This window comes from Aptenodytes forsteri, unplaced genomic scaffold (assembly GCF_000699145.1).
Source record: "Aptenodytes forsteri isolate BGI_AS27 unplaced genomic scaffold, ASM69914v1 Scaffold17, whole genome shotgun sequence".
NCBI lineage: Eukaryota > Metazoa > Chordata > Aves > Sphenisciformes > Spheniscidae > Aptenodytes > Aptenodytes forsteri.
Genome location: NW_008795027.1, coordinates 1016608 through 1030486, shown reverse-complemented (window position 1 = coordinate 1030486; position 13879 = coordinate 1016608). Strand labels below are relative to the sequence as shown.

General features: G+C 44.4%; 1 protein-coding gene across 1 annotated transcript in view; it reads right to left on the bottom strand.

The window, feature by feature from the left end:
- Positions 1 to 503: 503 nt before the first annotated feature.
- The window catches only part of LRRC56 (leucine rich repeat containing 56), a 55696-nt gene continuing 42320 nt past the window's right edge, over positions 504 to 13879 (bottom strand). Inside the window, exons 6-12 of the mRNA XM_009276024.2 lie at positions 10513 to 10690; positions 8191 to 8391; positions 6649 to 6713; positions 5377 to 5507; positions 4434 to 4627; positions 1461 to 1827; positions 504 to 696 (exon numbers count right to left, since the gene is read on the bottom strand). Coding sequence (XP_009274299.1) covers positions 504 to 696; positions 1461 to 1827; positions 4434 to 4627; positions 5377 to 5507; positions 6649 to 6713; positions 8191 to 8391; positions 10513 to 10690 — 1329 coding nt within the window. The remainder of the gene's footprint in view (positions 697 to 1460; positions 1828 to 4433; positions 4628 to 5376; positions 5508 to 6648; positions 6714 to 8190; positions 8392 to 10512; positions 10691 to 13879) is intronic.

Below are 13879 nucleotides of genomic sequence, written 5' to 3'. Positions count from 1 at the left end.
CCTCTCAAGCCCTTGGCTTTGTCTCTTGCATGTTAAACATCCAGGACCGCAAAAGATACACCACAGGGCTGCTGCTAGGTCAGGTGGCTGAGCGTGAGAGGGAATGCCCTGTGTCCCTCACTTCTTCCAGCCCACTTCACAAACTGCAGGCTCCATGCTCTGCTTGGTTCGGTGTCCCTGCCTGACTCACAGAGCAGGGCATGGTGTGAATGAGACGAAATACGTTAGGGTTTGTCTGTTTTAGTGCATGAAGGCTGCAAAAATAATCATGTTTTTCTGTAATAAGAGGTTGAGTAGCTCTTCTGTTGTTCAGCGGGTGCTCTTTAAAGAAAGCATCTCTGGACCAGCTGTAGCCTTAATTGAGGCAAATCATGTCATTTGTTTGAACTGCTCTACTTGCACAGCTCTGTGTTTAGCTTACAGAAGAAGCTGAAAGATAGCATTGATCCTTCAAGACTGTGCTGTGTACATGGCTCCAACACACGCTGCTACCTGGGTATCTTCTAGGACCGGGGACTTTTGTTCTGAGATGTTGTTGAGGCAGTGGGTCTGTCTGGCAATGACTGCAGCATGGCCCTGGCAGTCAGGGGCCAAGCGGTGTTCATCAGCCCAAACCTCTCCAAGGCTTTTGTGGATGAGCAGACAGCTGGCTGGTGGTGGCTGATCTCTCCAGAAGGGCTCTCATCCATGATGGGCCTGAGGAAAAGAGAGAAACACTGTGGTGAAATTGCACTCTGGGTCTGAATATCTGCATTCTCCCCACCGGCTCTGCTGTCTCCTGCTCTGAAAACTGAACCAAAAGCTGCCAGGCCTGGGAGCAGCACAAGGCACACCAGCTTCCCACACAAGGCATGCACTCTGCCTATACTGCTCTATAATGATTACGTTAATTTCAAAATCAAAGTGTCATGTCACAACTCCTCAGTTTTATTTCTTCAAAGAAGCAACATGATGCTAATCTTACAGTAACCGCGTTCAGAACTAACCATGTTCTGGTGCATGTGACACTAAGCTAATGCCTACTTTATTTTCCAAAGCTCTTTCTAACATGAATTAATGTAAGTTTCAAGGGAAAAAAAACGAAGTGGGATGTCAGGAACTTGTCCTGGGGTTTACCCGAGGAGAGTCTTGAACAAGCGCCACTACAAGAGCTCTGCAACAGACATGGCATTGGCCCTGCATGGGGAACATGGGAATGGAGCAGTAAGAACACAGGAAAATTCTGGGCTGTTATTCAAGAAAATACAAAATTTCCAACGCTCAAGCTATAAGGAACATGAGAAAATGTTTCATTTAGCATTAGATGTCAAAGGCAAATGTCAGCACAAATAAAAGGAGTTCTTTTTACAGAACAGGCAGGAGACTCCAGAGACAACACAGAAGTCTGCTTTTTCCTGCTGTGAAGTCCCTTCTGTTTTCCCCAGACATGCTGCAGGCAGTGCTGCTGGTAGCACGCATACCTGATGCTTGTTGATCCAACAGCTGCTGGTCCTGAAATAGGCCTTTGCCGGCTGGTGGTCCCAGCAGGCTGGCGCTGCCCTCGGGATCCAGAGGCAGCCGGCATGCTGTGCTGGCTCAGGAGAGCAAGTTCCTTGCCCAAAGGCTGGGCTGAAGTTTCTTGATGAGCCCTTGACTGGCATCGCTCTGTCCACTGCCTGTCCTTCTCTTGGCTGGGTATGTTTAGGCGTCTTACCCTGTGGTTCCTCGTTTTCCGAGGTCTTGCTGCAACACCCGTTACAGACACAGGTGAAGGACTTTTTGGAGGGGATGGAATTAGATAATGGCTTGGGTTGGAGAACACCGCACCCTCCTGAGCCTGTGACAAACCTGAAACGGGGGAAAGCACAGTGATTTACCAGTTCATCTTACTCCTAAATGACCGACCCAGTGAGCGAAAGGTTTCAGAGAATGCTGTGTGATGGAGCTGGGTGGACAGATGTGTCCCAGGGCACACAGCGATGCTGGCCTTGTTGACTTGCTTCCTCTGACAGTTGGGGGTTTGGGTTTCTTGGCAGCCTCCCTGCCAGTACTGCTGGTGATGTGCCAAACACTGGAACTGCTCACAAGCCATGCACTGCTCAAGAGGGACAGACCAGCTGACCCATCCTCCTGTTCTCAGGCAGGATCATAGCTGCATCATTTCTGGCCAGTGATGCACTGACTTGTTTTAAATACCTGAGGACCCCATCCAGCAATCTGAAAGTCAAGGCACAGGAATAATCACAGATGATTGGATCCACTTTTTTTTAATCAGAGGCAGAGGTGTGAGAGTAAAATCTTGAGATTAGCCTTAAAATTACGGAAAGTGCCTGACTGCTAGGGAAAATATTGCACTACATGCAGGGCTACTATCTGGCTATTCATATTTTAGCCCATCTAACCCTCAGGTGCAACATACAGAGAAGAAAAATCTTGTTGCTGACTTATGAATATAATGTGCATGCATATATGCTTAAAACCATTCTATATATAGCAGGGATCTTATTGCTCTTGTCTATTAAAAGAACCAACTGTATCTAAACACCTGATGTGCAAGGTCCAGGGCAGGAACACAATCTAAAGAATGTGCCACCAAAACCCAGGCCCAGAAAGTTCAGCTTTATAGCTCCTAATTGATGGGGATGTATTTTACTGCTTAGGTAACTATATAAAGCTGATACAAAATTTTCACTGAACAGTTTCCATCATACTATATGCTTTAAAAATGTCTAAATTTCATAGGGTTTTTTATTTGTTTTTAAGTAAAGACATCCTGAAAGACTGGTATGCCTGACTCAAGAGCCCGAAATAACACTCAACGACTTCCAAAGAGTGCAGATTATATGGATCTGATGCTGCAAACACTTTTACATAAGAGCAGTTTTGCTCAGATTGAGTTGTCCTTTCCTGGTCAGAAGGATTGTTTCCAGCAACAAGTCCTTCTGTGAGAAAATCACATTGGGTAGGACACACTTCTGAAGTTAAGTGTTGAGGTATTTAAATACCTCTCAAATCTTGACACAGTCTCAAGTCACAGAGGTCAAGCGTATTTTTAAACTGCCTTGCTGAATAAAGTCTATCAGTTGCTTAAGTTTTATCAGGTATTTGCTCTGCAAAACACATATGTCTATTAGTGACAGTGGGCAAAGGCTACTGTGATCGTGATTATTTGAATCTTGGTTATTATGGCCAGCTGCTTGTGATTTGGGATTGGGTCATCTCCCCCCTTAGGTAATACTAGCTTTCAAACCATTCCATCAATCTTGTAACCAAATCCTAGCAGATTTGGTTACAAGATGGGCAGATCTATGCCCAACCATTCACTTTTATAGTCCTATAGGCATGACACTGGTACACCATGAGATGTTATGGGCATTGCCTACTCAATCTAAAAAGATGATGAGATCGTAATAAATCATACTCAATCTAAAGAACTCATATTAAATCTAAATCTCTTTTAGAGAGATTAAACCTAAAGAGACCATGCAATCATAATCTATGACTTCTGGGGTCACTGGACAATAGGCCATTCCTTTAGATTTTTCCAAACAGCTTCTGTTCTTGTTAAGGAGATATTGTTTATATTACTGTTAATACACAGAAGCTTTGAATAGTTTAATGATACTTCTGTTTTTTCCAAAATATATTATATTTTCCCAAATTTTAATAGATCCATTTTTTCCCTTGAAAGAAATATAAAATGAAAACTCACATGCTAATATTTATTGAGGCAAAAAAAAGTTATTATTAACAATAGAAATAGATTAAAGTTGTACTTTTGTAAGCTCCTCTACTTGATATGTATTTGGAATAACCATTATTAATGTTTCTGATATTCTTAAATAGGATATTCAACAAGCAGTGAAGAGCAGGAATTCTGCTTTCATTCATGTAAATGCAATTCCAGAGAGGTCTTTGGCTTTGTTCCTGAGTAGAAGAGCACGTTTCATTTTTAAACTCTTTCCTGAATGCATCCCTTTGGTTGCATATCTTTCTGGAATTCCCAGTTGCCCAGTTAAACCTTACTCATTAGCTCAGCCATTATTTCCATCAGTGCCAACTCGGGTAAAATATAGCTCAGTTGGAACAACAGTATTTTAGACTCACCTAGCACTGCCATAAATTAATGACACAAGGTAAAAGACAGAAGCACATCCTTCCTCTAGACTTGATGCTAAGCTGGTGTAAGATCAGCTTTGTTCCTCTTAATTCTATAAATCCATGCTGAAATATGTCAACTGATGGTCAACACAGCTGGCCGCCATGTCGTGCTTAAAAACTGGAATGGATTACTTAGGGTTTGGCTCTGCAATGATATTTCCAAATTGCTGCTCTAGAGCACAGAAGCCAGATCTCGTAAAACACTGCAGTTACTAATACACCTATCTACAAAAAGTTAGTAGCACGTGTCACTACCCAATGCTAACCCTTCCCCAGAGGTTTAGGTCCACTACCTGAGGAAGACTGGGAAAGACAGGAGTGGCAAGAAGAATCAAGAGAAATTCTTTCAATGAGGTCCTCATCACAAGTCTCCCTCAACTCATCTTCACAGCTGTCAGTCAGGTTGCAGTCTTCACCCTCTTCCTCATCACTAAGAGTTACCTTCAGTGCTTGGGAGACTTTTTCTTGCTGAGCTGTTTGCAGGCACCTGGACAACATCAAGTATCACACCTTTAACCTTTGAGCTGTGAATATGCAGCCAGCCAAGCGCAGCTTGGCATGGCCACACAGGCAAACACCCAGACAGCGGATCACTAAAATTGTGATTTCCCACTTTCCTGGAGATATGGAAAATCATTCTAAATGGATCAGGCATCTAAGGTGCCAGTGGCGGATTATCTGAAAGTGTCCTAAAGTTAATCAAGTGAAATGGGGCAGATTTAAAATACCACGCAGTGAAGCAAGCTCAGAGAAATAAAGCCATTTTTACTCCCAAAAGAACCATTATCTATGAGATGGGGGAATCTCAGCATGGTGTTATTTTCCTTTCAGCCTTTCATTTGGTTAGGCCAATGTGATGCTTGCAGAAAACCTCATCCACTTTCATTTCTTTCACTGTCTGAAGGTAGACACTGTCAGGGTCAAGAATGTCATACCAGTTATGAAAAGTCATTTCCTTGCTCTCACTAAGCAAGCAAGCCCACCCTGTCTATGCTGGTCTTCAGCCTGCTCTAGAGAGAGGTCAGAGCTTCCCCCAGTTTTCTTCTCCCTTGCCCACCCCACAGATGCTCCAGTGGGGAGGACTGATGGAAGGATTGCCACCGCAGGGACAGGAAGGCAGGAGGCCAAGGCTATCCCCTGAAACCGCCACCAGGTGGCCAAAGAGTTTATTTTATTATTACAGCAGAAAATGAATGCCCGTTTTACTCCAGGACAAGATTTCTCCCGTGGTCTCACCGCTTGTGCTGCTCTCTCCATACTCTCAGTTCAAAGAACACAACTTCCTGGTGCAGATCTCCTCCTCCTCCAGAGCCATAAAGGTTTTCAGTCCTCATACTGCAGAGTTTCAAAGGGCTCACTGCAGGTGGCTGCAAAAACGACAGAAGTTTATCTTGATAACCTCAGGAGCTCTCCCCAGCTCCATTTCTAGATTGTGGATTTTAGAAGGCATCAAAGTCCACTGTTACTCCTGAGTTTTCAGATCACCCCTCACCATTTTCTTGCTCTTCAGGTTTAAGAAGCCCCATGCCCCAGTCATGTGCACTGTTACAGCTTGAGGAACTCAGGGTGGCAGTAACAAAAACGTTGCTTTATATCTCGCTGGTGTATAAACCTGTAGCATCTATGCCAATAAGCATATTAAGACCAGTACCACAGAAACTGCATCATTCAGCATATGACCACAGTCCCCTTCCACATCCTAGTTTGTAACACACAGTAATTCACTCAAATGTTCAAATTTGTTTCAGAAAAGCTTCTAGTGCTCAGGCAGTGGCAGCAGAGATACAAGGGAGGGACACATTTTTTCCAGCAGTTATTTAACATCTGTTGTCAGCATTAAGTGAGGCTGCTGACAGCGCTTCGATGCAGGTGTCCTGTGCATGCTGATTTAGCACAGCCTGTTTAAACATATGCACGTGCATCCGTGCCATGTTGAACCTCAGGGCCCACAAAAGCTAACCATGACGACGCAGACTGCACCCCCTTACACACATGGGTAGCCTCTCACTAAGTTACCACCAAAATGAGCAGGCTGACCTGCAGGGCTGGGGTACCACCCCACTGCCAAGAGGAACAAACTTTGGCTTTGTGTTTGTTTAGTCAATAGGAACGGCCTTGCAGCATTAGTGATCTGACTATTTACACCGACATCAAAGAAACACTGCTGAAAAAAATCTTTTGCTTAATAGCTGTTGTAGAAATACCATCAAATTTTGCAATCCTGCCTTGCACTTTGCTCAGCCAGGATGATAGGAAATGCGCTGCCAGCAGCTGATACGTGATTTTCACGTGTTCCTTTACAGCTGATGGTTAATTGCTGCTAGCACATGGGCACCTTTGTAACATCAGGGCAAGAGACTCTCCGTCCTCCTCAAGGCCAATTGCATGTTGGGGGTGCTTTTGGGCTACAGAAGACAGTGAGCTGCCACAAGCCACAGTGGGAGTTGTTTATCACAGGATTTATGGAGGTCACCAGGCAGGAATATGAAGTATACAAGAAAAACATACACCTAGCTTTTGCCTCCTTGCACGAAGGGCTTTGCTGGGGTTCCCACATATAACTTGACTGAGTCCTAAGAAAAAAGGAAAAAAGAAAACATTTTACTCCAGTGTTTAACAAATAGTGCTGTCTTTGAAATCAGTCAACATCATTTCCCATACAGGAGGATATAATATTTCATGGTGTAGGTTCACAGTGTCAGCTGGCATGGCCTGACGCTGCTGCTAAGAGGCAGTTTCTCAGTTTCTACCAGAATCTGTCTCCTTCTGCTCCTGCCCTGCCTCCTCCACTGTGCTGGTCCAAACATTTGTGTGGCCACATGGTGAGTCAGATCAGGGAACAGATCCAGATTTAAACTAAATATGCTTTTTTGGGTTTTTTTTTGTTTGTTTTGCTGGGTTATTTTTCAGCTGGATCTTGATCAGAATCAGGTTCCCCATGTGGCTATGCAGATGCTCTTGTCAAAACAAGAGACAAGGCAGCAAAGGGGCAGGAAGAAGCAGTGAACATTGGGTGAAACTGTCTCTATCATCAGTAGTGCTAGCTACCTAAAAGTGCATGTGAAGTTATGGTCTCATCCCTGGCAAGCTGTACTTGGTTTCCACGTACTTTCCAGAATGTGCACTCAGCTGTTGACACTGCATTGCTTCATCTAGTTCACCATCCTGAGTCCTACCTACAGCAAGGAACTGAGGCAGGCCTGGCATCCGAGAGAAGCAGCCCACAATGCTGGGAAAACAAATACCATCTTCCTATCTAATCTGCACTCTATGGGCCGGTGGAGTTGCACTGTCAAGGTCTTTCCAGGAGCCAGGGAAGGATATCTTGGGAAGTGTCAAATATTGTACCAGAAGTGAAAACCCTTTCCATCCAGCTGTCCCCAGGAGCTGCTAACTTGGCAGTACTTCCAGGTACCCAGGACACGAAGGGCAGTGGTATGCCTGTAGACCAGGTATGTGAAGTCAAGGAACTGACTCCTCTTGCTGAGGGATCCACCCCTGGAAACCCAAAAGAAAGTGCTCATTGACAGCAGCAATGCTGCTGCAGTGTGAGACTGCAGTACACATAGTTTGACCACATGATCCAATGGGGAGTGAATGTGCATCAACATGCCTTTCTAGAGGACTACCTTGGACCACATTCCTATGACTGAACAAGATGTGCCCAGATGTTCTCACTTAAGAGTGAGCCCCAGCTAGGCTGTTGTGTAGAGAACTGAGCAGGACAGCTTTTGACGAGCTGTGAAAGGCAACTTCAGCAAGGAAGCACCATTGCAATATGGGGCTGTCAAGAGGGACAGCAGCACATAATGCATGAGGGTGAGGGGCTGAGGAGGGGGAAGCCCAGATGACTTGCACCTTCTGCTGCAGGGGGAAATAAAGGAAAGCCCATGCTAGAGCAGGTGAGTCCTATAGATGAAAACATATGCTGAACCTGATGTAGCAGCGGCATGGGTGGGTGGTATTCAAAGCACCCAGGCTTTCATCAGCAATAACATTCAGAAGGAGGTGGAGGTGTGGGAAAGAACAGGATTAAAACCCATACATTACCATGTGTCAAATCACTGGAGTCATCTTCTGGAAACAGCTCATTAGAAACAGTGGGATCTGGAAGAGGACAGCCACCGTACAACAGGTGGGCATTGCTAGATCTCCCTGCATCAGCAGACCACTGCACAGTTCCAGGTCCGGAAGTTGTTGGGGGTCTTGGGCTGCATCCAGCCTGCCTGGCTACTGCCCCAAGATACGGATCTAAGAGAGAGGTTTTGCTAGTGTAAGCGCAGTCGTGCAAGGCTTCAAACCACACCATCACCGTACGCTGCCAATACAGTGACTGCTGCTGCACACTTGGAGCTGTAGGGGACAGAAAAATCTGTCATTGCAGCTACAAGAAACATGCTGGAACTGGTCAAGCCTGGAGACAGTGGGCTTCCTGGTGCTGCATACAGTCCCCTGTAGCTGTCCTCTGCAGACAGCAGAACCTGGGGACCCCCAACTAAATGAAAGTCCCTTCCCACACTCCTTCTGCTCCTGGGCACCAGGAACCACTCTGTGCTCACCACCTGCCTCTGACTGCCCCACAGGTGAACCTAGATGTGTCCAGGGCTCTGCTACTTCCCCTGCCTGCATGCCTAGGGTAAGAGTAAGCTGCCTCTCATTTGCTGCCCACCTGCCTGCAGGGGAACCACTGCAGGCTTGCCACAGGCACAGTCCAAGCCCCCAGTCTCAAAATTTATTGCTTAAATGCCCAGGCACAACACAGATGGTGACAGCCACCTTACCAGAGCTATTAGTCAATCAGGGCAAACCACATACCAGGAGTTATGGAAATCTGGGAATGGCAGTGATAGATTTTTCCAGTACTGCCTCAGAGACATACTTCTCTACCACAGAAAGAAAGGCGAAAACTGAGTTTTCGTAATACTACAGGGCAGGGTGGATTATACAAAAGCTAGTGAAGGCAGACAGAGCCTTGTCCTCTTACCTGCCCAACTGCTGGCTGTCCTGGGAGCACAGCACAGCTGTAAGAGCAGCATGTGCAGCCAACAACCCACAGGAGAGGGAATTTCATTTCGGTGCCTAGATGAATAGCGTGCTTTGTAAAGTGTTGAGCATCTACCAGCTCCACAGTGGAGCAATCAGCTCTGCAACAATATGGCCATTTCCTTAAGAGCTGAGTGTTAGGGACCTTTAAAATATCTTGGCCATAGTTGTTAATACAAACCCATGAAATACACAGTGTGTGAAAAGTACCCAAGTTAACATTGCTATAGGAAAGAAAAAAATATGGGTGTATCTGAACCTGACCATATGAGCTCATCAGTTTAGAACTGAAGGCAAGAATATAAGTCTGTTTACACTAGGAAACAATATAAATTCACAATTTTGTGCTCCATCCCTACTGTTTCTGTCAGCCCACTTTGTTAACTAGTTTTCTGAACCATAGCTGATGTTGCCAAAGCAGGATCACTGAGGGATCAGATTTTAATGGATATTTTCCCTACCATAACTACTATTACAACTAATGATTTGGACCCACAGGGATTAAATAAATGACAAATGTATGTACTTATTCCAAAACAAACTAAATTTTTAATGGAGTACAGTTGGCAGGCAAACCACAACTGGGGGGGCTGGGAAGCCAACTGCATTGCTCACACTAATGGGAAGCAACAGGAGCAGTTATAGGAAATACTTTGTAATATTTAATGGTATGTGGTAAAGTGCATGTAGTATGATATGTAAAAGCATGGATGTCTGAACTATAACCAAAGCTACAGGCAAGGGGACAAGATTTATTTTCAAACCATTTACTCTCTACTAATGAATGTAATGGACTTAATCACAGAGGTGAAGAAAATGGAACAGATCTATTATGAGACCATGCAGTCTCAGTTGCTAGGATGTTGCTACCATTGAGGGGTGGTGACCAAATTGCCTTTCCTATTATGAAATTGGAGTAGGAAATCCTGCTACATCCATGCTACATGGGATTGACTGCTACCACGGAAAGGGCTGTGAACAGCTGTTGTTGAAACATTCCTTTCCAAGCTTTGCTTCTTCCCGTCATGCAGAATGAACGCTAAGTACAGACTCCCAGCTACTGCTGGATTTGCTTGATGAAATGGAAAATGATGGAAATGCAGAAGTTGTCTGCATTTTTCTGATCTTGATGCCCAGCTTAGGACAGCTTTCATTTAAATCTGCACTGTGCTGAATTCCAGCTTCCTCACTTCCCAAGTGAAGAAGACAATGTCCTTCGTCCCTTCGCTATAATTAAACGTTGGCTTTGAAGAGGCCAGCTTGCTCTTCATCTTTCTTTTTCACACATCATAACCTGAAAAATGAACCCAGATAGGAAACCTGACATACCTAACAATGAAATGCCTCCAGCTAAACCACCTTCCTTGATGGATTCCTTGATGATTAGCCAATCCTCATGCATCTTCTTGGAAGGAAGGAGAGTAGTCTGGCTTGCTGGTATTTCATCCAAATACTCCAAGTGGGGAATAAGTTTTTTTACTTCAGCTCTGTAATTATAATCTGGTTCCTGGAGAAGTTGAGAAAGTGGTCACTTGAACAGTTCATTTAACAGACTGTGGAATTCCACGAGCAGCACAGCAGTGTTCAATTTGTATGACTGCCATACAACTTGAAATGCCTTCTACAAGGCAAACCTATTCAGCTCATCGAACAGAAATAAATAGTCAGGAGTTTCATTTCACTGTGCTTTCTCCTCATATAATTTCTACCCAAATCGATTGTGAACATGTCTTGAGCAGTGCAAACACATGCCCCCCACCCAAAGGCTCCTTTGTTGTTTACCCACTGATGACTTTGGCATTTGTCTTTGTTATATTATGTGTAATGTACAAAAGCGTAGAAGGCCACTGATGCCCATGGAAAGCCTGGGCACCCTCAGCATTCATCCAGCCTCTCTCCCTGCTTTTGCAATTCTCTGGTTGCTGCATCAATACTCAGGTGACAGGAAGACTTGAAAATGTTATGAGTGTTGCTACACCTGCTGATGGAAAAACAAAGAGCATTTCCATGGATTGTGTTTTTAGGCACACCCACAAACCAGCTACAGCAAATGAACCGCACTGATTTTCTGGGGCAGTTTTCAGGGGTTCGGTGTGTGATTATATACACTGTTAAATGCGATGGCTTACTTCAAAGTATGTTTTCTTCTGCAAGAGGTCACATGCCAACAGCAGGTGCACAGAAGGCTCAAATGGACTGCACTTGGGTTTCTTTTCTGTGTGCTGGAAAAACAACACGATTGCTCCCAATGCACATGGACTCAGTGTGAAGCATGAGTGCAGCCCCCTCCTGCATGCGTGGGTGGAGCTGACATATTATAAAATGATTCACAAGCACATGCCAATGCCTGGGGACCTCTGAGCAGCAAGGCCAATCCAGAACAATTACAACTGTGCTCAGAGGACACTGCGAATTGGGCTGTTTTGGTGGATTCCAGCAGCTGAAATACACCTTCATATGGGACCTTCGTCTTTGGGAAAACTTAGCAATACCTCTGGGCTGACTGGGTCGTGCTGCTTTGCAATGGGAATATTTTTGGTTAAAATAGTCTCAGATTACAAAAGGCAGCAAACGGTATGGCAATCTCTTCTACTTAAAGAAAGTATAAAGCAAGAGTGCACTGCTAGTGGCAGAATATGAATGGACAGCTACCTACAAATCAATTGCTTCATCCAGATAAATATTACGCTTTTCAAGACATTGCATGCATTATTAGAAACCCCCACAAAGCCAAGTCCTCATTCAACACAGAGTTGTCACAAACAGAAATCTTTCTGTGGGACCTGGCTGGCTGCATGCTCCCTCCCTCTGCACGATGCAGCACCGAGGCTGGCAGAAGGAACTCACCAAATAAAGTGTGTGTTTGTTGTTGTTAAGAGGCAGACACTAAATTTCTCTAACAAAGCCTTTAATCTTAATTTAGAAAATGAGTCAACCGATCGCCATTCTACCCCATACCACATGTACTCCGAACAGTGCCTGGGCTACAGCCAATTTCCAGCCATGTCCTGTTGAAGAGAAGCATCATGTTACGCTCGTGTTACATTACTGCAACAGAGACTGCAGAATTTATCATCAGGTTGTTGCTCTTGGTTTAGATAACAGGGGAAGATGAGCTCATCTGAAAATCAAATTACAGAGAGCAAACAGGCCATCTGAAGAAAAAGCAGTAAATTTAGCTGGACCATTCTTTAGATTAAAAGTAAATAAATAGGAGAGCTTTTACAGAGCTGTAGCAAGGGCTTGTAGTCTTACAAGAAGGAGCTTGAGGAATTAGAGCTGGCCACCTAGGGCACACCAAAGTAAGCCCACATCTATTCTTTTCTATATTTCAGGTGATTTTTCTATACCCTGAAGAAATGCAAACAACATCAGCTGAAACCAAGAAAGTGACAAAGCCCATGGAGAAGCTCTCAGCAGCTGAGGGCAGGGCCAGCTTTGTAACCACCCCAGGGCTGAGCAGCTTCCCAACACAGAGACTGGGTGGGAGACTACAGTGAACTTACAGTCTGCCTCCGTTACAGCTCAGTGTAAAACATACTGTCATGCAGACTCCCTCACCAAATTCTGGCTGGCATTTGAATGAAACTACTTGCACAGGAGTAGAGACAGTCATTCAGTGTGGAGAAGAGCATTAGGGCACACCACCACATACCACTCCTCTTTGAACTCCCGTTACGTGACGACACGCAGCAGCATCCCAAGGACTGATTTCCTCAGCTAAACAAACCAAGGGCAATCTGACATTTCTCCATTACAAGTACATTTAAGGACTGAAGATGCCAAGTGAAAACTACATCCTCCAAAAATACCACTTTTGTAGAGCAGGAACGACAAGGGAGTAGAAACAAACTTTCTATGCTGTTAGGATATACTGCACCATTTTCATGGTAGGAAGCTATGATAAAGAAGTGTCAGAAGTTGTATTTGTCTCTGTGGGAATAAAAGAGTAAGTAGGCATGCTTTGTCCATCAGAAGCAAGGTGTGCTTCCTTACTGTAGGAATATGTTTTTTCTTCTCATGATTGCATCTTCCGTAAGGGAGAAATGTTGATGGAGAAATCATTTTGGTTATAAATAATTACAGGTGTGGTCTCTGAAGTATACTTCTACCAGTTCAAAACAGAAAGGCAAGTGTATAATATTTTCTTTTGGATTCCAGAGAGAAAAATTATGATAGCTAAAGCACTACCTTCGGTGGCTCCTTTTACTGAGGGATATGATCAAGCCAAAAATTATATCTGAAAAATGCTAATAACTCATGTATCTAAAAAGTGCGAAGATTTTAAATATGCGCATATCTACTACATGATTGAGTTTTAGTGATAGCACCTCAGTTTTCAAGTCTAAATCCAGGACAAATATCAAACCCACCCTTTTACGCAAATTAACGGCATGGGCATGATCACTTTGAAAAGCACAATGAAGCTATGGAACATGGCACAGTGGAGTCACAGCACCAGCTCCTGCTCTGCTTTCTAACCCGTGTTATCAGCTCTTTACGGTGCCATTGGGGATTGCACCATCCTTTAGTGAGTGCTGAGTATTGCATACCTATGTGTGTGTGCATAGGCCTGTGACCTTCCAAAAGACCTGGATGACAATATATCGTGTGCTGGCCATAAACTGTCATCTGATGATATGCATTAGACATTATGTGACCAAAATGAGGAACAGTCTTATTTGACCAAGTTTTT